The sequence below is a fragment of the Phalacrocorax aristotelis genome, chromosome 17 (genome assembly GCF_949628215.1).
Source record: "Phalacrocorax aristotelis chromosome 17, bGulAri2.1, whole genome shotgun sequence".
In the NCBI taxonomy this organism is placed as follows: Eukaryota; Metazoa; Chordata; class Aves; order Suliformes; family Phalacrocoracidae; genus Phalacrocorax; species Phalacrocorax aristotelis.
This window is the reverse complement of record NC_134292.1, coordinates 2,243,794-2,265,162: the sequence shown is the minus strand read 5'-3', so window position 1 is coordinate 2,265,162 and position 21,369 is coordinate 2,243,794. Positions and strand designations below refer to the sequence as shown.

Sequence of the window (21,369 nt, the reverse complement as noted above, 5' to 3'; positions counted from 1 at the left end):
CATCTCTTGTCCATAATCACACTCACTCCTTGCCTTCCCCCAGCCCTGACAGTTGCAGAGCTCCACCTCCTTCCACACACAAGATGCCAGGATCGCACCAAAACATTCCACTCATGTCTCATCCCACGGGACACTTACCTTCATCTCTTCTCTGGCCACTTAGTGATTTCCACAAGTTCATAGGAACCTAGATGATCTTTGGGACTCCAGCCCTCCTATCACATTTTGCTCCACCTGTCCACCATGTTGTAACTTTAAAATGGTGAGATGGACAGGCAGCAAGATCTCATAAGCCTGTTGTAGCCTTGCTTCCTCGTACATTGCAGGTGGGTGTGTTAGATTATATACAACATAAGCTAAAAATAGAAGAAAATTAAAGGAAAGATTTCATGTGACTTAAGGTCATTGTAGAGTTGAGTTAGTCTTTAAGCAAAAAGAAAAATGTGCAGTTTTAACAGTGGAAGACAGCTGAAACTGCATTGGCTGAGCACAATTTAATACTGATCTAAAAAGCCCAGGTATCAACATCTCCCATAGTAACAAACTGAAGTTCACCCCACAGCCTGCTTCAGGAAGTTCTCTGCCTCGTGCTCCAAGACACACTGCTTAAGGTATTTTGTATTCAGACTATGGGCATGAACCAGAGAAATTCCTGCAGATATTCCTGCAGTGAGACAGGATCATATGTCACCAGGAATTAGATGTTGTAAGTGCTGCAGAATCCCTCTTGCTGCAAGGTAGATCAGCTGAATTCAAAGGGAACACGTAAGAGAAACAGTTTATGTAAAAACAAGCTATTTTTATTTCTCTCTTTCCCAGATTCTGGAGAGTTCTCAGACATTGCTAGATGTCCTGAAGGGAGAAATTGGGAATGCTGCCAAAGCCAGTGAGCCGCAAAGCACTTCAAAAGAAAAAGAAAAACAAGCACGTGGACAAAAGCATTCCTAAACTTGCTTTTCAGCCTGGAAAGTCCTGTTGGTCTGGGGCAGCTGCTGTTCTGGTACGAGGATGCCACGTTTAATAAAAGTCTTCGTTTTGCAGAAGTAAATTTTCCATTCAGATGCACTTTGGTATTAGAGATGTACTAAGGTTAATCCTCAAATGCTAGAGATCAGGGTAGGCATCTACAAAAAAAGAGTACCCTTTATTTTGAGCACAGTGATACTGAAGCATATCCAGAGGTGACTTACCAGCTACGGCTTTTGCCCTCAAAACAGCATTTGCCTTGCTTCGCCAAGAACAAGCTAAGTAAGCTCTCTGGTACAGAGAGTTATCAGAGTACAAAGCTGGGAAGTGCAAAGGCAGCACTCGTTGAGGTGCAAATTACAGCTACAAGGTAGAGCAGGCAAACTGGAAGGAGTAGAGAAGGCAGCAGCACGCTAGGGCACCACATGGTCCTGTTGAGAAGCATGCTCTGCACTCTCGCACCTCCGCTGAGCCTGTCCTAACCAGGGAAGCTGTAGGCACAGGGCTAATTCATGGAGGCAGAGTACCAGAGCAGCATTTCAGTTGGCTGAAGTCAATGGAAAAAGCTGCGGGATATTGCTGACTTTAGCATTTCTTGTTGATCCACAGTAGAATGAAGTCAGGACTAGTTCAGACACCTTGTCCCTAACTTAAATTGTAAGCAGCTCTAGCTTCACCACCTGCAGGTTTTCTTAAAGAAACTTAAGCTGCAGATCTAGAGATAGAGCTGCCTTAAACTGGACTGAGCTTCTCCAACAGTGCAAGATGCTCACTGGGGCCTTTTCTGCTAGAAAAGCTGTGCATAACCTTTTCTTCAGACACAGTCCCTGACCTCCTCTGGCTGTGGGCACTGCTCAGTATTTAACTCCACATATCTAGTAACTTGCTCATCCCTTAAATCTAACAGTCACTAGCAGTTCTGCATTTTTCCTCATTCTACCCCAGTCTCAGCATCTTGTCCTGAAGCGTTTCATTAATGGGAGAAGCCTCAGCACATGGGATTCACTGCTCTTTCCACAGTACTTGTGTCATGCCAGGTGCAGGTGCGCTGCCAGCCACATACTGCTCCTGGGAGGTCACACAGCAAGCACATCGCGACTTAGCTTGAAAAGGACAAGCCTTAGAAGTGCAAGGAGGTGGAAAGAGTTTAAAAGAACTGCTGAGCTTTTCAGGTTGGGCTTTTTTTTTTTGTATTTCCAGAAATATTTAGGCAGCCAGGGCAGAAGAGAAGAGCTAGAAGTAGGTATGTCCTCACATTTAGTCCTGCTGTGTTTTTCAGCAGAACAACCTTCCTCCTGCTGCTACAATATACACCAAAACAAGTGCAAGGTATGGAGAGCATTTTCAGTTCATTGACCAGTGTCAGCTTGACTAGACATTAATCATCTATATACAGTAGACAAGCCAATGCAAGTATCAGATTTAACACCAGCCTGATCCTTTGGACAGAGCTACACACTTGGTACCACTCATTTCATGAAGCCCAAAGAGGCCATATCTATTCCAACTGCATCTCTTTTAATCCCAGAAGTACAAATTACATTAGCAGCAGTGTTCCATCTTTTCCAGAGTGCAATTTTGACCCTGAGTTTACAGTAGTAGAAAACAAATGGAAGAGTCTAAGATTCTTTTGCATATTGGCTGCATTAAACAATTACAATAGAGCTATAAAAATCCTACAAAAAAACCAACACATATTCCTTGTTCAAGTTCTGCAGAATAAAGGAGTGAAATGGCCCTCCTGTGCTTTGCATTAGAGCAAGCATGGCTAGAAGGAAGCCTCCCCACCAACCAAGGCAGACAAATCTTGGGCCTGGCCCCATTAGATGCTGGAACAAAGCAACAAAAGGAACTGGCAAACTGAAGCACAAACAGCTGTTATTAGAGGCTGCGCACCAGAGTCAGGTATAGACAGATCAAAGCTGTGGCCCATGTTTGGGAATCTTCAAGAGGCTCATGCCAGTCTGGACACTTCTTTATAGATCAGTGCAAAAACGACACCTAAAGCTAGGGGAATTTATCCCCCTGCTCATCCCTCACACGAGTTTTCTTCACAAGAACGTAACTGGCATATCAATTCCACAATGGTTCAATGAAACTAGACCCAGAAACATGCCAAGAACAAACGATGAACCTTCAGTGGTTTTCCAAACACCCAATCTAGCTGTCGAATCACCACCACTTCTGTGAATCCAGCTAACTGCCCAGATACTCCCAGTGCTCCAAGTACAGAACCATTCTTTACGGGGGCTCTGATGGGAGATGTATTACAAAAGCCATCCAGACCCCACACAGTGCCTGGATGGGCAGACTTGGATAAGCACTGAGAGAATCTACATCCATCCCAGGATTACAGATCTGTTCTTAAGGTGCTTGCCTAACCGGCAGCTGATCTTGAACAAGGAACGTGCAAGGCCACAGGTAGATGAAATCATACACCTTAAACGTAGTAGTTGGGTCCCAGAATCCAGTGCAAATATTCTCCAAAGATGCCCAATAGCATCTAGTCCACCCTTGGCATCAGGATCCAACAAAAACTGTGGTGGGGGAGGGACCCAGAAGTTTATTTCCGTGGTGCTTGCATGGACATTTGGAAGGTGCACTGACATGTTTTGCCCAGCAGCTGCTGCTGCAGGCTAGAAGATGAAGCGATCAGAAATACAGAGCAGGCTCACTGCTGAAATCGGAGAGTCCGCTCTTCTCTGCTGGAGTGAGCTGTGGAGAAAGCAGAGTTGACATGGAGGTGTCATCAAATCCAAAGCAAATGAGTATCCACGCTTTTGGATGGTGAAGGCTGCATTGGCACCTTGCCCAGGGCTAATGAGCCCATTTAATTCCCCCCTCCAAACGTGCCCTGGAGTACAAAGTGTGCCAGCTGCCTTAAGTCTCCTTTACACATACAGGGAGCGGCAGGTCTGCTAGTGGCAGTGAGACCTTGTGTTGACGCCTTTGTGAACGCTGGCGCACCTGCCTGGGCAGCGAACACACGCACAGGTGTTCCACAGAAGGCACACCCCGTCCCAGCCACTGTCCAGGCCAACCTGAGCACTGGGATAAGTGCGCAGCAGGACAAAGCCAAGACCTGCTTATTTGAAGTCTCACCATGACTTGGTTCCCATGGGAATCGGCTTCCTTTGGGAGTGGTCCCTCTGCAGCAGGCATCTCCTCATATTTCTGCTCCTGCCACTCGCTGAATTTCACGGAGTGCTTTGGGGTGTAGCTGGATAAATCTGCTGGAAGGACAAAGCTGACATGAATATTTCTCACTGCTCCAAAGGAAGTGGGATCAGGACCCTGGCAGGGACAGCATGAAAGCTGCCCATCTGCAGTTCCCTGTTCTGGTTCAGGTCCTGTCTGCGCTAAGCCCCAACCCTGCTGTCAGAAGTCACCTCCATTAGCATTTCCACCTGCGTGGAGCCCCATGAGGGTCTGTAGGCACCGTGGGCAGTGTCAGACACCACCAATAACCCCACAGTGCCAACACAGTACCTCGCTCACCTGAGTTAGGTGTATCGGGATGCGAAGTGCTATTTGGGCGTGGAATGTAAAAGGTGCAAGACTTGTCATCCTCTGTTTCAGAAACATGTCCTTCCTCTTCCTCCTCTTCCTCTTCTGCCAGTGAGCTCTCTGATGGGTACTCAAACATAGTCTGCAAACTTGTCTCATTGAAAGAGATCTTCATCTAGACAACAACAAAGGAGATTTATTAGAAAGCAGCATGAGAAACCATTGATCAGAACATTTGCTGTGGCAAAGACCACCTCCCATCCCAGGGCTACACCCCCGCTTAAAGGAGCCATTGCCTATCGCTCCACCTTTCCTCACACGCCTCGCCGAACCTCTTACTGTGCTGAGACAAACCACAAAGGCAAACAGCCAAAGAGATGGAGTAGAGTCAGGAGGGTGAGAGGTTGAGAGTATCTCTGGCTTTTTGCTCCGGCACACACGTTGCCATCATCACCTAACACTGATGCCCAGCAGCTGGGAGGAGCTGCTGTGTGTCCCTCAGGAGGGATCAGTGTTGCCAAGGAGGACAGGAAAGCATCCACACATTGGAAAGGCGACATCCCTACTGCTTGCCAACTCATTTGTGTACCCATGCTCTAGACAGCAAAAACATCAGCGATCAGGACTACATTTTTGTGAGGACATCACGGAAAAAAAAAAAAGCTATTTAAGCTAGATAAAACAGGGTTTAAGACCAGAAGTGAGAAGATGGAAGCAGCTAAAGGAGAGATGGTAACAGGTGGTAGTAGAGAGGGAAAATACTGGACAAGTGGCAGGTACTCATAGGTTCTGTTTGGAAAACAGTTTTATTTAGTACTCTCACTAGTGACCTTTGCACAATAACTGGGCGACTGAGAATGAAGGTGACTCCAACATGGGAGTTTATCAAGGAAAAAATTTTGTGTCATTCAGAAAACTGGAGAGCAAGAACACTAGAAATGGGACAATGTTTAAGATCAACCCTTACTCTAAGAGGAGTTCATCAACTGTGAATAACAAAGAAAATTCTGGATTGGCTACAGAACTGTAATCATCATTAGGATGGTTTAAATAAAACAGGAACAAAGCAGGGCATTTCTACTGGAAATAGGGACTGTCTGGCTCCATCCTGCATGTAACACCCGCAGGTAGTGGAAGGCAGCAATTGGACTCTCCCTTTCTCTCCTCCAGGCTGCACAAACCAGCTCCCTCAGCTTCCCCTCATATGCCACTTTCTCCAGCCCTAGGAGCACCTCGGTAGCCTCCACTGGACTTACTCCAGTGTCTGCATCTGTCCTGTAGCAGAACACCTAAACCCAGATGCAATAACTCCAATGTTCTCTTCCAAGTTGAAAGAAAAAGCTGAGGGAAGGTGTTGTTCCCCTGCAGCCTTACACATTCCTAATCTTTATCTACCATTCTGCCTAGAAGATCTGGTTACAAGTCATCTCAACAGGTGGAAAGGAGATTCAGTCTGTTCACATCATTGGCAAAAATGAAAGTTGAGAAAAAGCATAACAGCTCTTTTTGAGTACAACGAGAAAATAAACACCAAGGAACAGAGAAGAACTGCTGATGGCAGCATACAACAACAGACAAACAAGGAGGATAAGTTTGCCAGGAATAAACTTAAGCCAAAAGAAGGGAAGTCTCTAGCCAACGCAGATCAAGGTTCAGAACCAGCTGCCTACAAGGGTGTTGTGATCCCTTTACTTCTTACTTCTAACTACATTAACATTGAGCTAATACAATTATGAACAAAATTAAAAGGACATGGTTGCTTGTGACAGGCTGTAGGAGCTGGATGGTTCAGAAGATCTCTTCTGATGCAAGAAGAAAGTGCAGCACGTTTGCCCCATGTGCCTTATTTGCAGTTTCCCTCATATACAAAATACACCACGGCCTGAGAAACGACACGTGGCCCCAAGCACCTATCTGCTGCCCAGATGCATGTATTTCTTCCAACAGCAGCAGCCACCTCTCTGCATCAACTGTGCATGGAGCACAAGTGTGATGCTGCTGCTGCCTACGGGCCCTGCCAAAGCCGAACGTGCCAGTGCACGGGGTGACAGAGCCCGCAAACCAGCAGTGAGCGGGAGCCAGCCTGCTACTGGGATGTCCTGCACTGCCCACAGGCAGACGTGCTGGACCTACGTGGGTGACAGGGGTTTTCAAGGCAAGGCAGTGAGCGTTTCACTGCTGCTCTTCAGAAAAGCAATGCGGGGAGCTTGAATCAAATCCAGGTAACAGAGCGAGTACCTAACACCTCCTCAGCACTGCTACTCTGCCCGAGTCCGGGACTGTAACTCGGACACAGGCTGGCTCCCAGGAGAAGGATGGAAATAACAGAGGACAACCAGCTGCCTTTCCCCATTCCCTGCTGCAGCCCTGGCCAGAGCCGGTAAGACCTTCTCCAGATGACACATGGGGAGGGGAATTATTTTATTTCAGAGAAAAAGGGTTGGAATAAAATGACCTTGAAGATCAGAGCATCCCAGTTGCTGTTCCCTGAATTTCTCACCCCTGCTGCTGACCTAGATGCTCCCTGATCCGAGCCAGGCAGCGGAGCGAGTAGCAACCACTCACAATTGCAGGGACGATGCCAGGCACGAAGGCCATGAGGGTGGAGGTGCCCAGGGCTCCTGGAAGCTCAGAAGCTATCCCAGAACCAGCCACTGCACGCAGGCCGCTTCCCAGTGCTGACAACTATGCTGAAGGCCAGATCTACTTGGCTAAACATGGAAGATAAAGGGGACAGGAGAGAGGTGCTTCATATTTAGAATTTCAGCTTGGGAGGTGGAACTAAGTTTTCCTGGTTTTCTGCTATCAGGAAGAAATCTCTAAGAAAAATGACCACGTCCAGTTTGGACCAAAGCTGCATGTAGTGCAAGAGGAGAAAACACTCTCAGCAGGGAGTAAAACCAAAGAGTAGAAAGCAGCAGACATAACCAGGAGAGACCCTGCAATGCAGTGCCCAGAGGCAGCGTGCCAACGGCCCAGCCTAAGCCTTGAACTAAAGCAGTTCCCACTTGCCCACACGCAATTCAACTCCAGCCACGCTCGCTCCCCAGAGCCGGACTGGGTGTCCTGCAGAACACTCTGCCACTGGGCTTTGTCAGGTACCTGCTGCAGAGGCTGCAACACTGTGGGGGGGCAATCCTGAAGCTATTCAGCAGTGCAATCATTAACCACAGTGGTGCCAGCCCCACGAACCCAGGGCCCCAGCCTGGGGGAGAGCTCGTAACTAGATAATTTGCTGCTTCAGCATCACCTCCGGTTGGGTCAGCGCAGCCTACGCAAAGGCTGACGCCAGGCAGTCCTGCTTGGCATGAGTGCACCCTGGCACAAGACCCACCCCTCAAAAACCCTGCTGGCTTGCTCTGCGGTAGCATCGCACGCCCCTGCACCCAGTGCACTGCTACCAGGAAGCAGGAAGAGCCCTATGGCTGCTCTGCAATAAAAGCACTCAGACGCACCCAGGCAAAGCAAACACCGGAGGAACAAGCAGGCACTGGCACAGGGTCAGACTCCTGCGAACCAGCTCTGCACTAGCGGCTGCCTTCCCCGCACCTGCACACCCGCCCCGGGGACGCTCAGTCAGCCCTGCCCATGCAGAGCCAGAGCCCCAAGAGCAGCCCCAAAACTCGAAGTGATGAACCTGTTGTGGGATCACCTGGGTTCCCTCCATGAGCGCCCCTCCCCAAGCCTGAGGTGGTTTCAGGGGAAGCATGAAGCAGCTGTGTTTGATCCAACAGAAGGTGGAGGACAACTTATTCAGGCAAAACTAGGAGACACGTGAGTCACCACAGCTGCCTTAAGAAACCCTCTGAGCAGCTAATGAGCAGAACTGAGCACTGTGCGTAGGGAACACAGGCAGATTCAGTCCCAGGAACCACCTAAAAAGAAAAACTAAGAGCCAGTATTGGCACAGACAACACACTTGCACAGCCAGCAGGCCCTTGTCAGACCATATAGACTTTTATGGAAACAGAGAAGGCAACAGAGGTCATTTTCTTCAGAAGGAAAACATATCCCAGAAGAGCCAAGCGCACCCAAGCCCAACCAGAGAACTCTGCTCATCGTGTCTCAGCTGTGGTTCCCCCATTTCTGCCTCAGCTGCAGCTGCCAGTTGTGGAAAGGAAGAATTTTGCGCCCTTCAGCTGTGGATGTTTGCGGGGATTTGTCACTAGTCGCTCAGCTGAATGCTTCACCCAGAACTGTGTCCCAAAACCAGGGTCCAACCCAAACCCTTATATCTATATATTAATACTCTGCCCAGCAAACAGAGCCACATTGGGAAGAATAAGGCAGGCTTCTCAGCCATCAGATTCTTGTTGCCATAGCAAAAATCACTCATTTATTTATTTATTTGCTAGGATTTGAGCAGTAAATGCATAATAGAGTTCCCGGGGAAGAAAAGCCAGGGTAAACATTGCCCAAACATAAATCTGAGTAGTCATACAGGGCTCACTTAGGAAAAAAGTCTACCTTGTTTCAGGCGATGCAGGCTGTCAGGACCTGGTCTGCACCCAGACCAACAACGGAAAAGCCCCCATGTACAGAGAAATTAGAAATAATTATTAGTCTTTAGACTTAGAAATCATTATTAACTATTATTAGAAATAAAAATAACCAGTTTACAGAAACCAACCTGCAACATGAACAATTGATGTCAGCAGACACCTCATCTCCAAAAGCTGAGGTGGGAAAGCCTGCAAGGCTCCACAGTTAATGAAAGAGCAAACAGCCTGTGGCTTCTCACAAACCAGGGATATCTCTGTAAGTCTCAGGAGCAAATCATGGGGTTAATCTGCAACCTCAACTCCAGAAGCAGTCTCTTTAGTGTGGCTTTTCTCTTCTCCACCCATTATCACATTTGCTTCTTGGCAGATGTGGCAAAGACAAAGTGATAACATAGGGTGTTTTACACCTTTTAAAGAACCACCTCTTCAGCAATCCAAATCCTCACTTTATAACAGTAAGGGGGAAAAAAATATTGTTCTAGGCATTAAAAGAAAAAAAACCAATCACCCTTTAACTATATTCCAGCAAGGAGAGTCAGTCAGCATATTGATCCCCACCGTAGCAGCCTACAATGGGACTGAAAATGACTAAGCCCATCTCCCCTTCCCCGCAGAGCGACTGCGAACAGCTGTCCCCCAAACCCGTGGCTCTTGCAGAAGGCTGCAAGGGGCACTGCTGCTGGCCCTGCTCGGTGCGCAGAGCAGCCACATGGGATGGCAAGTCGTGAAGCACAAGCTGGAGTTCATTCCTGCCGCTGCTAACACCAACAGTACCTTCAGCACAGCCAAATCCACCCCACTGCTGCTGCAGACTAGGTAAGAGAGCAGTGGCTGCAGCATGGTGACAAGAGGGACATAGCAATTTTTCAGTAACATGGTTATGCTACCCAAGTACTTCACAAGATCCAAACAGCAGGAAGGCCCCAGGGATAAAGAGTTACTCTTTTCAGGTACTAATTATCATCTAGGCATCCTCTCTCCCCAAGTAATATAACCCTGAAGTGACAAAGCTAGGAACTGCACCGACTCCCCAGGACACGCATGGGCTGCAACCATGCCGCTGGGTGTGATTTAAAGCAGCTTTTCACACCTGGTCAAATGCCTCCCTCTTTCGCAGCAACAGCAGCAGGAAGGTTTTGGCTGATATCTGCAGGAAGCGCGGTCAACAATTCAGCACGAATACAAAAGAGCTATTGATGGATATCTCTGAGAGAACAAGCATGAACAAAATCAGTGTTTTGAAGAACCTTGTGCTTCTGTGCAGTCTTACACCGAGGTTTGCTACATTTGCTGCTCTACTGGTTGACTAAAGATTTGGTCAATGAGATGAAAGCACAAGACACCTGAAAACTGCAGCATCAGGAAGTGCATCAGGAAGCCTGTTGATACAGAGCATCCCACAGAGGTTTGCAAGAAACAGCCCCACAAGCTGGGCAAGAACTCCTCAAGCACCAACAACCGTTTGGTAGGTTGGTGGAGGCTCTGCCCAGTGGAGCTCAGGATCCCTGTGAAGAGGAAGTCTCTTAGACCCTTAGAGCACAGAACAACCTCCCACCTCCACACTGCATGGGGTGAGGGGGAAGGTCCCTGCACAGACAAATAACTGCTTCTGAGATGGAAACAGAGGGTAGAAGCAGGTATTTTAAGTTGGACAAAGATCCCCCAAAAAAGCATACCCTGGTCTTTCCACCTGACCCAGCCTGACCAGTCTCACAGATCAGCAGATTTAGTAAAAGGAGGTGGAAGAGCAGTTCACAAACTGCATACCTCTGCAGGGACCTTCATTTTTTTCACTAGCAACCTGCAGTCAATGATCTAGACAACTCCCATGGAATGCAGTTTTCTGAAACTTTTAGATATAGGATTTCTGGGAAAGTGAGCCATTTAATAGGAGTTAGCAATGAGCTTATCTACATGCCTGTACTTGTCCTGAAAACATGGTCAGGTGTCAGCCCAAATCGTTGAAGGCACAATCTCTAGATCTCTATGTGCAGCAGCCAGAAGTAGTACCCTGGGGGCTGCAGCAGCATCAGAAAATTGCCAAGGCATCTGCTATCATTTGGAGATGATAAGGAGCTTTTGTACCTCTAAAGCCTTTCCTTGACACAGGAAGAAAGGGTTTTTTCCTGATAGGTACTCCTAGGAATGGAGGGGACCTGAGGCTTGGTTCCTATATCAGATTAACCCTGTACTGCTATGGCTGAAGCAGCTCAAGTATGCCCAGAAAACTGCAGATGGCACTTCAGAAATGTACTCTTTTGTCATTTTGTACAAGAAGAAGAGTTTCGTGGCACAGGAGTTGGCTGCTCCACTACAGGCTCATTTGATCTTGCTTTTCCAAGAAGTGTTTAAGAGTAACACTGAGTTTTGCTCCTCTATTAACTGCAGCACAGGGCTAGTTACTGAATAGAGCTAGCAGCAATAAAGATTTACAGCAGTAGCATGTCAAGGAAGCACTGTGTTGCCAGCAAAGGAGGGGCTGCCTCCAGGATCACATCCCAGCTCCCAAGCCACAAGGCAAAACAAGAAAGTCTCCATTTACAAGGCAACCCACAAAGCCAGCTCTGTGTAATCAATATCTGAAGCACAAGGTAGACAGGAGCAATGCATGGAGATTCGAAATATTAAACTCCTTGTACAAGACACTGGGAAGTTTCAAATTCCTGATGAGAAGTGACAGGGTGGGGACAGTCCTGCAGGGCAGGCAGCTTTGTTAACTCTTCCCTTGACTGTGTCAGACAAGAAGATTCCAGCGCCAAAAACAACCACAGAGCAGTTGGAGTCCCAGTCTGACACGGTACAAAGCAACTATTCACCCAAGGATCCCTTCATTCCTTCGCACATCTGCAGACAGAGGAGCCAGAGCCTTCCACAGTTTAACAAGCTATTCAAATATTACTTACTTGGCCCATAAGAATTGGACAAACCTCCCTACATATATGAAACAAATCTTATCTAAATACACAAAGAGGGCAGCCATAAACAGGACACAATTAGTGTCAAGACTTCGTATCTTTGTAAACAATGCACAAAACTCCCAAACAGCAGAGGATTCTGATTTACAGGCAACTCTGCGCATACAATTTGTGGCTACAGTGCGGTGCAGTGCTGGGAGGTGCCACCCACAAACATTTCTGTGCAACTGAGGCTGACCAGAGCAGTCCAAACAAATACCTCTGTTTGGTGCAAATGATCAATCTCCAGCTGGAGTGGGACAGATGGAGCATCATTTCCCAGGAAATATGGGGAGGTTGGTAACTTAATTACTTCCCACCCTGGTGAGGAACTCATTCTAGACTTCAGGACCAAAAGGCTTCAGTGATGTGAACAGTGTTACCTGCACGGCAGAGTTTGTGTCTGTTGCCCTTTTTCTGTACTACGAACATGCAAAGATACTTCCTCAAAGAGGATTCACTAAGTGCAGCAAGTTCACCACGACGCTCACAGATATGCCTTCAGACCTGCGTTTTAACTAGCTGCAAGCCACACAATTTCCCTAAGCATGCAAGTGTTCTGCTGTCATAATGTCTGAGATTTTTCTTCAAATGCCTACGGAACAGCAGCTCCTTCCTGCCAAGTTCCCAAGATCATCCGAAAGGCACTTAGAAAACATCAGCACCAAGTTCCTTCAGTCCAGATTTTCCCAGGATGTTTGCGAAGTTTCTGTGTGATACAGAGGCTTCACGTGACTCCTCCTACACAAACTGTCCAAACAGTGATTATCGTTACAGCTTCATGGCATACCCACATCCCACTGCGGTCACTGGGGGGAGTCTGGGTTTGTAAATAAGGTGTTAAATTGCCCAGGTTTCACTCAGGAGGGGAGTGAGCACAACCCCCCCAGAGGTGAAGGAGATGCTGCTGCAGCAGCTCTTACCAAGATCTCCTTTACTGCCACTGAACCTGGAAACCAAACATTTTCACTTTTCCCACCATTTCCCACGTATAACACAGACAAGCAGAACTTCTGCCCGAGCCAGCCTGAGAATGTACTTCCTCAGCACTTCTCAGGAACACTGGGACATGTACTGGAAAAAGCAGAGTGGGGAGGAAAACCCAGACAAGCTGAATACTTGAGATGGAGGGAAATTATAAACCATCTCCAATCTGGTCCACAGATAAAGGAAACTGATTAAGATAACATCAACTGTAATCCCTGTGGTCAGAATTCACAGCACAAAGCACTCCAAATCTCTCAAGATGTGAGGCGGCCTGAGCCCTGGGCACATCCTAACCAGCTTCAAGGGCAGACTTGTCTCTTACTTGCATAACAGTTTCTATTTTAGTTCTTCTGTCCCGTTCCCCATGCTGCTAACAGTGCAAGCAGGGGACTGGAGGAAGAGAACTGGGGGGAATTTGGGAGCAGCTCAGGCTGTTGCTGCAGCACAAGGCAAAGCATGGGAACAGGGAGGCCATGGAGAACCTCAGTCGCAGAAAATTTCCCACTACAGAGATGCGATAAATATGACTCATCTGCTCTGCCAGGGGTTTAGTACAACAAAGTACTAGGACTTCAAGGAGCTGGCAGGCAGCGGGGAAACAAAAACCAACCTACTTCCCCACCAATAGCCTCAGGTGCAGCTTGTGAGGTGGTTTACAAACTATAACCACAACCAGATCCGGATTTCTAGAGTCTTCAGCCATCAATACCATAAGCTAAAGATCAGCAGAATTAGAAAAGGGCAGGGAAATTGCATTGTCTGGGTGAAACAGCCTGCTCACATCTGACAGTGGAAATCACCTCTGCAGGGGAGGGACCACGCCTGATCACCCAAGACATGTACTTTCTGAGCAGGACTTGTCACTGCTGACCTCATCTACCAAAAATTCAGTACATTCACATCTGATACGTACTACAGCCCCTCCTTAAAGGTGACAGATGCATTTGCCTCAGCAGAGCACAGCCATGAGACAGCAAATAGAATAGGAATATGCAGCTCTTCGGGAGCTAAGTAGCAGAAATCTTTGTTCTGTCCCTTCCAAAACACACAAATGGGGGAATCTAAGTAATTTTTGCAGAAACATTTTTTCTTTCACCACCAGGTTAATTTACTTGTGTTGTGGCTAATTTATTTGTGTTATACATTGCAAAAAAATACTTCAGGCAGTCACTGGTATTTAGATTCCACACTGTGCAGACTTGCTCCAAACAGGTCTGGGCAATAGTTGGAAGTGTTCATCTCTGCCAACATCTCGAGCCTACTCCTGGTTCTCACAGGAGACCATCTCCAGCAGAACTGAACAGATGGAAAACTACAGAGCAAGAAGCTCTGCAGGTTAGACCAACAAAACTGCTACCTAATCCTGCCCATGATGAGGGATCTTGAGAATAATTTATTTAATAGTCATTTAAGTTGGCATTTGGAAGCCATATTCAGGCATCACACAGCTCAAAACGTTAGAAAATGGACAATGCTACAGTCCACAAAAGCCAGACCTTTTTGAAGTTCAGCTGAAGCTGAACATCTTTGAAGACAATTTTGCAAAGACGCAGGAAAGTATTAGACTCCCAACTGTTTGGATCCCACCAACTTTGTTCTTGTAAACCTTGTTCACACAAGGCCGCAGCTCACTTCCAGTACTCGGCAAACTGCCAACAGTGACGAGCAAAAACGATTAAAACCAACAACAAACTGACATCTGTTGGCTCTCAAGTCCTGTTATTTACAGGACTTTGGGCAGCCTGGCCAGAAGTCAACTTTCCTGCAGGATCCCCAAGAGGACAAACATACTGTGACTTGGGATGAACTGCAGGAGTGACAAGACAGAAGGAAGGAGCAGTCAGGGCAAATTCTGTACATGACCTTCAGGGCAGAGTCCAGCCTCCAGCAAGATGACAACGCGAAGCCTAAAGACAGAGAGCTACTCCTCAGGACCCCAGCTGGCGCGGCAGTTTGCAGTCCTTTCCAATCACTCGCTCCAACATGCCAGTCACATGTTTCACAGAAACCCAGATTTCTATCTTGCTGACAACTTTATTGTACATTGTTCTGGCAGGTAACCAAACCAAGATTGAGTCTTGTCAGCCCAGCCAAGCTAAATTATATCCTCCGAGATCCCAAAGATCTACATCCTGCACCAAAGCTTTCCCTTCCTCCTGGGGCTGCTATCAGGCTGAAGTGGCTTTACTCCTTCTGTAATAACAGAGTACAAAGACAAGCACTGAACAGAGGTCACCAACAGCGCTCTGCATCCTCTCCCCCACTCCCTGTTTAGAATAAAGGTCAGTAGGGCTCCTTGCACTCGTATGCACGTATCCTGTCCTCACCACCAGAGCTGAGAGCTCAGCCAGCCGCCTCCAGCAGCTGCCCAGCGCCCCGCTTGAAACCCAGTACCTCTGTTCCAAGCTGCAAACGTTCTCTTCATTTTCAAACTGAAGTCACAGCCCCATTGCTTTATCTGAACTAACTGTGATACTGCTTGAGAAGCCTCAAAACAGCCACAGAGTAGATGAACAGTCCTGAAGTGCACCTCAGCACCTGGAGGAGGACAAGAGCTCAAACTCCCTGCCCACACGGGCAGCCCAGTCCCTGGGACGAGCACGGCTGGGGCTCTGCCCTCCACCTGCAGATCTTAATCGTGTCCCATCATACTCATGCACATTCGCCTTCACAGCCCTGAGTGAACAACTGTCCCGTGGCAGCAGCTCTAGTTGCACAAGAATCCTGGGAACCCATTTTTTTATTCTGACACAGGAACAGCATTTCACTCCCTCATCAGCTCAAGATCCATCTCCAACCCCAAAACAAACAGCTGCTTCTCATACTTGAAGTGTCTGGAAGAAGCAATAAAGCTATTTTTCTTGAAAGGCCTTGAACACCACCAGCATCCCTCAAGCCACAGCAAAGTCCCAAGTCCTGCAGCCACTGTCAGCAGCCATGCAGCCAAGAGCATGGGGCTGGAGCTCCCCCAATGCAGCCCAGAGCAGCGCTGCAACCCACTCCCACCCTGTCCCAGCCACCCTCTCACTCTAAAAAGCCATGGAGGACGTGGACCAAGTCAGCTCTATTTTGCTGGCATCTCTACCATAGCCTGGCAATCAGCAGCCAGACAAGCAGACAGAAAAGGGAGGCCAGATTTCCTCATTTGAAGAAAAACACCATTTGCATCTCACAGAAAGATCAGTCTAACTGCCCCTCTCCCTCCTAATAAATCATTAGCTTTGACTGTAAGCACAGACACCCCCACTGATCCACAGGAACAGAACGCAGCATTTCCAGGCTGTTCATGCTACAGTTTATCTTGCCCAGATTCCTGCTGAGCATCAGCAAGTAGACGAAGCTTTCCAAGTCATCAGAAGTTTCATTAAACACCACTTTCTTGAGCCTGGAGCATACTTAAAAGACCTTCCAGCAAATCCAAGGCAAGGTTTGGAAAAGAAGATGCTCAGCAGGAGGTGGGCTCATCCAGCAGGTCTGCCTGGAGAGAATCACCCAAAAGACCCAGGTAGCTGCTCACTGAAACCAGCAACAGGTTTTATTTTGATACCCCCCAAAGAGAAAGGGACATTGGTTTTACCAAAGAACTGCAGCTTCCAGCTCACAGGAAATGTCTGCTTCTGCCCAGTTCAGGCCAAAATCAAGTTTCTGAAAACCCCGACATATCCAGAAATCAGGATGCTTAGTTTTGGCTGGTTGCCTTGGTGACACACAGCAATCTCTTGGGAAGAAACCAAGAAATGCGTCCTAATGCTGGCTCCTTCCTTTTCAGGTATTAGCACTCAGCCTTATTACCCAGAGCGAAAGCCACAAACATCCTCTAAGGCTAAGAGTAAACAGAAATCTTTCCACTTGCTTCAGCATCCCTGGCTACAAAGCCAAACTCCACGCTTGCCACCCCTAGCAGGAAGGGAACTGAAAGAAAACCTGGTGTTTCTCCCACTACATTGCCACATTTAATTTTACCCAGAAACTTCTGTGTCTACTACTTGTCCTTAAGCTGGATTTTATTTTCTGAAGTGTCCCAGTTTGTGTCAGCCTCCTGAGCTCTACAATGTAACAGGCGGTTCCTCCTTTGCCCTTTAATATCTCTCTTCTCAGAAATGAGATCTTTGTGCAAGTTCTTATGCAGGACATCCCCCACGTACAATTCTTAGTGAACGCCATTAGTTGTATAGGCATCTTGCAGCATTTAGCACACTTCATCTCCAGAGGGCCTGCAGAGTGGGATTGTTAATGCTATTAAGTGGATAAGAACATAGGCAGAGAAGCTACATGACCTGCCCAATGTCACACCAATCCAAGACTGAACAGACAAAACAGTTGTTAACCAATTTCAAAGAGTATGAGTATGGTATTTGAGGTTGGGAAAGGACCTCCAGGGGTCTCCAGCCCCAACTCCTGCTCCAAGCAGGTCTGACCTGATCAGTTGCTCAAGGCTCCCCCAGGCAAGCTTCAAACAGCTCCAAGGATGGAGATGCCACTACTTCTCTGGGTTCCTGTCCCAGTGTTTGACCAACCTTCAACAATTCAGTTGCTGCACTAGCCTTGTCCTCGTCTCTCCTCTCCTTTTTGCACTGTTACAGACAGCTTCCACTGCGCACCATTTAATTGGTTTTGCTTACTTGAAGCTTTCTTCTTTTACCAGCAAGGCTGCTGCCCCAACAGGACCACGCTGCAGAGAAATCTGCTCCTCTGGCTGTATAAGCCAGGCTTATCTAAGAGTGTCTGTCCTGAAGGTTTCCTCTGTATTTTCTGCTCCGTCCTAAAAGTACCCATAACTGTTGTCTTGATACTTTTACCATTTATACCACACACCTGATTTGCTGTAAATCCAATTAATACCCCAAACTGAACAGAGCAGAGCCAAGAAAACAGCTGGAATGAGTGCAAGCCATCAAGTATTTAAGCAGCAGAACAATTTCAGTCTGATCAAGCATTTCCCTGTAAGAGGACAAGGAAAGACTGCAGGAGCACCAAGCAAGAATCAACACTCCTGCTTATTTGCTTATTCTGGATCTCATTGCCCTCATGCTCCAGATCTGCTACCTGCATTAGTCATGATCAAATTAATACAGACTGCATGCTCTTATGAAGGACTTTGATGATGTTAAGCCACAAGAAACAGCAGACACTACCTCCTTTCTAAATGAGGTGCATCCTAGTCAAAGGATTTCCTCAAATTATAATGCTTAGTGCCTCAGGCACCCACATGGATTCAGTCCATCAAATACTTGGTCGAATTTAGGTAACGGAATATCAAACAACTTCCTGCTATGGAAAAACATGTCACATTGCAGACCTAGAAATCGGGGTTTGCCACCTCAGTGTGCTGCCTTTAGAGCCAAGCAATTCATGCCTACTCCTTCGGCACAGCAAAATAACCCGCTCTTTCAGCATGACTCTGTGTTTATCACATCCAGATGCATTTCACCAAGCCGTACAATGGTTAATTCTCAATTTAAGGCTCACAAGGGTCCAAGTTAGATCCCAAGCAGTGAGAAAACCTGGTATTCACTCTGAAGACACTTAGAACAATTAACATCTTGTGGATCTTCAGAAATGTAGCTACACATCCAGAAGGAGCAGCCAGGTGGTATAATCCTATCAAGGGGAGTTAAGTTGCTGCTGATCTCTTTCTGCCTAATAAAGACCTAATTCCTGAGCCTCTATCAACAGATCACTAATGCGGGGAAGACACCAATGCCATGCTGCCCGCTGTACTGTGTCACAAGCTGGGCAGTAACCCCAGGGAGCTCAACATGTCCAACACCCGCCAGACACAACGAGCAGAGCTAGAGAGGGGGCAGGTCCGCAGCCGTTCAAACCACGTAACTCACCTTGATTCTCTCAATACATGAAATATTTTACTTTCCATTATCATACCTCCAAGAAGCGACTGTGGGAAAGGCCCTGCAGTTATTACAGGTCATATCCCACCCTCATCTACTTGGTAGAACAGCACCCAGTGCCCGCTCCCTGAGGGTAAGCCTCTGGCTCTCAAAACGACCAGAAGAACACCGCCCATCTTCCCAATTGGTGCTTCATGGAAAGACTAGCCAGAAGTAGAACCGAGCTACTTTCAGCCTGCCTGTCCAGTGCAGAGGCACCCCAGGCAGTTACCTTCTTGCTGCGGGAGCCTGACTTGCTCATGCAGGACCTCTCCAGGCACAGGTACCCCCCAATCACTTCGATCTCATTCACCATGGGGTAGCGCTTTTTATGGGACATCCCTGCTTGGGGCCCATCAGCGTTCTCCATAGCTTTGCCTTTTCCTTTGCTCTCCTCCTCCTCCTCCTCTTCCTCCCGCTGCGGCCTTCCACTGGCATCAGCGAGAGTCTGCAGCCCTGAGGTAACAGGCTTCCTTTTGGGCACAACAGTGAAGGTGCTGCCTCCCCTCTGGTGGGGGGCAGAGTGGGGTCTGTAGAGGGGCACAGACGAAAACTCCATCTCCGAGTCTGGGCCAGCTCCTCCAGGGTGATCCACCAAGCTCCCTGTCCTTGCAGCCACACCAGCCCTGGGAGAAAGCTCCCCGCTGTCCGGCTCCACAATGTCATCGATGTAAGTCACAGGTACCAATGGATCCAGAGGCGCCGGTGGGGAAGCAACAGGCTCTTCCTGCTCCGGGGCGGAAGCCCTCGGGGGCTCCTTCGGTGCCTTCTCCTCCAAGGATGGTGGCGGTGGGCCCGGCCTGGCGCTCTGGGCCAGGGACAGACCCGGGCCGCCCTCCCGGCGGGGCACAAAAAGGAAGGAATTGCGAGAATTCAGGCGCAGCTTGGCCAAGGCCTGGGCCTGCAGGTCATGGGCTGGGATGGCGGCCAAGTCAGGCTTGGGGGCTGGGTGGATTTCGAAGGAGCCCCTGGCCCGGGGGGCAGAGGCAGAGAGCGGCTGGGTGGAGCCCGTGGCACTGGGGGCCAGACTGGCACTGGGTGGGGGTGACACGGCCACTTCGGCCTCCCCTGGCTTTGGCCTCCTGGCATTGGCTCTGGCTTGGGAAGCGCTGGCGGATGGCACTGGCGGCCCCTTGGGCAGCGTGGGACGGCTGGCAGGGACAGTGCCGGGCTCGGGGATGCGGCTGCCGGGGGGCAGCCCCCGGGGGGTGACAGTGAAAGAGTTGGAGCCAATCTTATGGAGAAAGCAGTTGGTCTGGGGGGCTGCGGCCTTTGGGGTGGCAGGGACCACCTGCGGGGCTGCGGCCCGGGGTGGAGCTGGGGCTGCCTGGGGGGCTGCGGGTTGGGGGGGTCCAGCCTTGGGGGGGGCTGGGGCTGCCTGGGGGGCTGCGGGTTGGGGGGGGCCAGCCCGGGGGGGAGCCGGGGCTGCCACAGGGTCCGTGGGCTGGGGGGTGCGAGCCCGAGGGGGAGCCGGGACCGGCTGAGGGGGGGCAGCGGGCTGCAGGACAGCAGGCTGGGGAGCGGCCGGCACCGCTGGGGGGGTGGCGGCCCGGGGGGGAGCCGGCAGCGGCTGCGGAGATCCCGGTCCCACCTTCGGGGCCGAGGCCCGGGGAGAGCCCGGCACGGCCGGAGAAGGGGGCGGCCCGGCCCGGGGGGAGCCCGGCACGGCCGGAGAAGGGGGCGGCCCGGCCCGGGGGGAGCCCGGCACGGCCGGAGAAGGGGGAGGAGGCGGCGCAGTCGCCCCGCCTGGCACGGCGCCGGGCCCGGGCCCGGTCAGCGCCTCGCCGCCGCGGCGTCGCCGGCCCCGCGGCCGCTGCCCGAACTTCTCCAGGAGGCGGCTGACGGTGCCCGGCTCGGCCGCCTCGGGCGGCTCCGGCAGCTCGGCCGCCTCGTAGATGACGACCTGGTCAGCGCGGATCTCAGCGAGGGAGGCGCCTCGGCGGGCCAGCAGCTCCCGCAGCGGGTCGGGACGCCGCGGCGGGGACGAGGCGGCGGCGGCGGTCGGGTCCCGGCGGCGGCCGGGCAGCGCGTCCCCCTCGGCGAAGCAGGCGGCGGCGTCGGGCTGGGACTCGATGATGAGGATGTTGTCGGCGCGGATGGTGCGGATGCCGGGCACGGCGCTGTACAGCTCCAGCAGCTGCTGCAGCGGCCGCGCCGCCCCGGGGCCGGCGCCGGGGCCGTGCCCGGGCAGCCCCTGCCTCAGCCGCCGCCGCTCGCTCTCCAGCCGCATGAAGGGGTTCTCTCGGAGCGGGCCGAGGCTCTCCGCCACCACCAGCCGCTCCCCCGCCGGCGGCTCGGGCTCGCCGCCGGCCGCCCCGGCCAGTTTGGCCCGCTTCCTTTCCAGGATCTCCCGCTTCCAGGCGGGCTGCGCCCGCGGCCCGGCCCCGAGCGGCGGCTCCGCGCTGCTCATGGCGGCGGCAGAAGGAGCACTGCCCTGCCCCGCCGCGCCTCCGCGCGCCGCACCTGAGCCGGCCCCGCCGCCGGCCGCGGGGCCGCCCTCGGCGGGGCGGGGCGGGGCGGGCTCCCTGAGGGGGCGGCCGGCGGCAGGGATCCGCGGCTGTGGGG

At 50.4% G+C, this 21,369-nt stretch overlaps 1 protein-coding gene across 2 annotated transcripts; it reads right to left on the bottom strand.

Moving 5' to 3' along the window:
* Positions 1–2,463: 2,463 nt before the first annotated feature.
* Positions 2,464–21,287, bottom strand: TPRN (taperin). 2 transcript variants are annotated; one of them, XM_075112498.1, is made up of 4 exons: positions 19,037–21,287; positions 4,465–4,648; positions 4,069–4,199; positions 2,464–3,681 (listed from the first exon to the last, which is right to left on the bottom strand). In XM_075112498.1, exons 1-4 carry the CDS (start codon positions 21,212–21,214, stop codon positions 3,619–3,621), a joined length of 2,556 nt encoding a protein of 851 aa, XP_074968599.1. In that variant the 5' UTR covers positions 21,215–21,287; the 3' UTR covers positions 2,464–3,618. The 2 variants fall into 2 exon arrangements, with proteins under 2 accessions (XP_074968599.1, XP_074968598.1); XM_075112497.1 differs by having other exon boundaries at positions 4,069–4,196; positions 19,037–21,278.
* Between the last annotated feature and the right edge of the window lie 82 nt (positions 21,288–21,369).

Coding starts and splice junctions, on each gene's coding strand:
- TPRN (XM_075112498.1), bottom strand. CDS start 21,214: ATGAGCAGCGCGGAGCCGCCGCTCGGGGCCGGGCCGCGGGCGCAGCCC. Junction 4,200..4,464: donor TCCCGATACACCTAACTCAG/GTGAGCGAGGTA, acceptor TTGTCCTTCCAG/CAGATTTATCCAGCTACACC. Junction 3,682..4,068: donor CCCATGGGAACCAAGTCATG/GTGAGACTTCAA, acceptor CTTTCTCCACAG/CTCACTCCAGCAGAGAAGAG.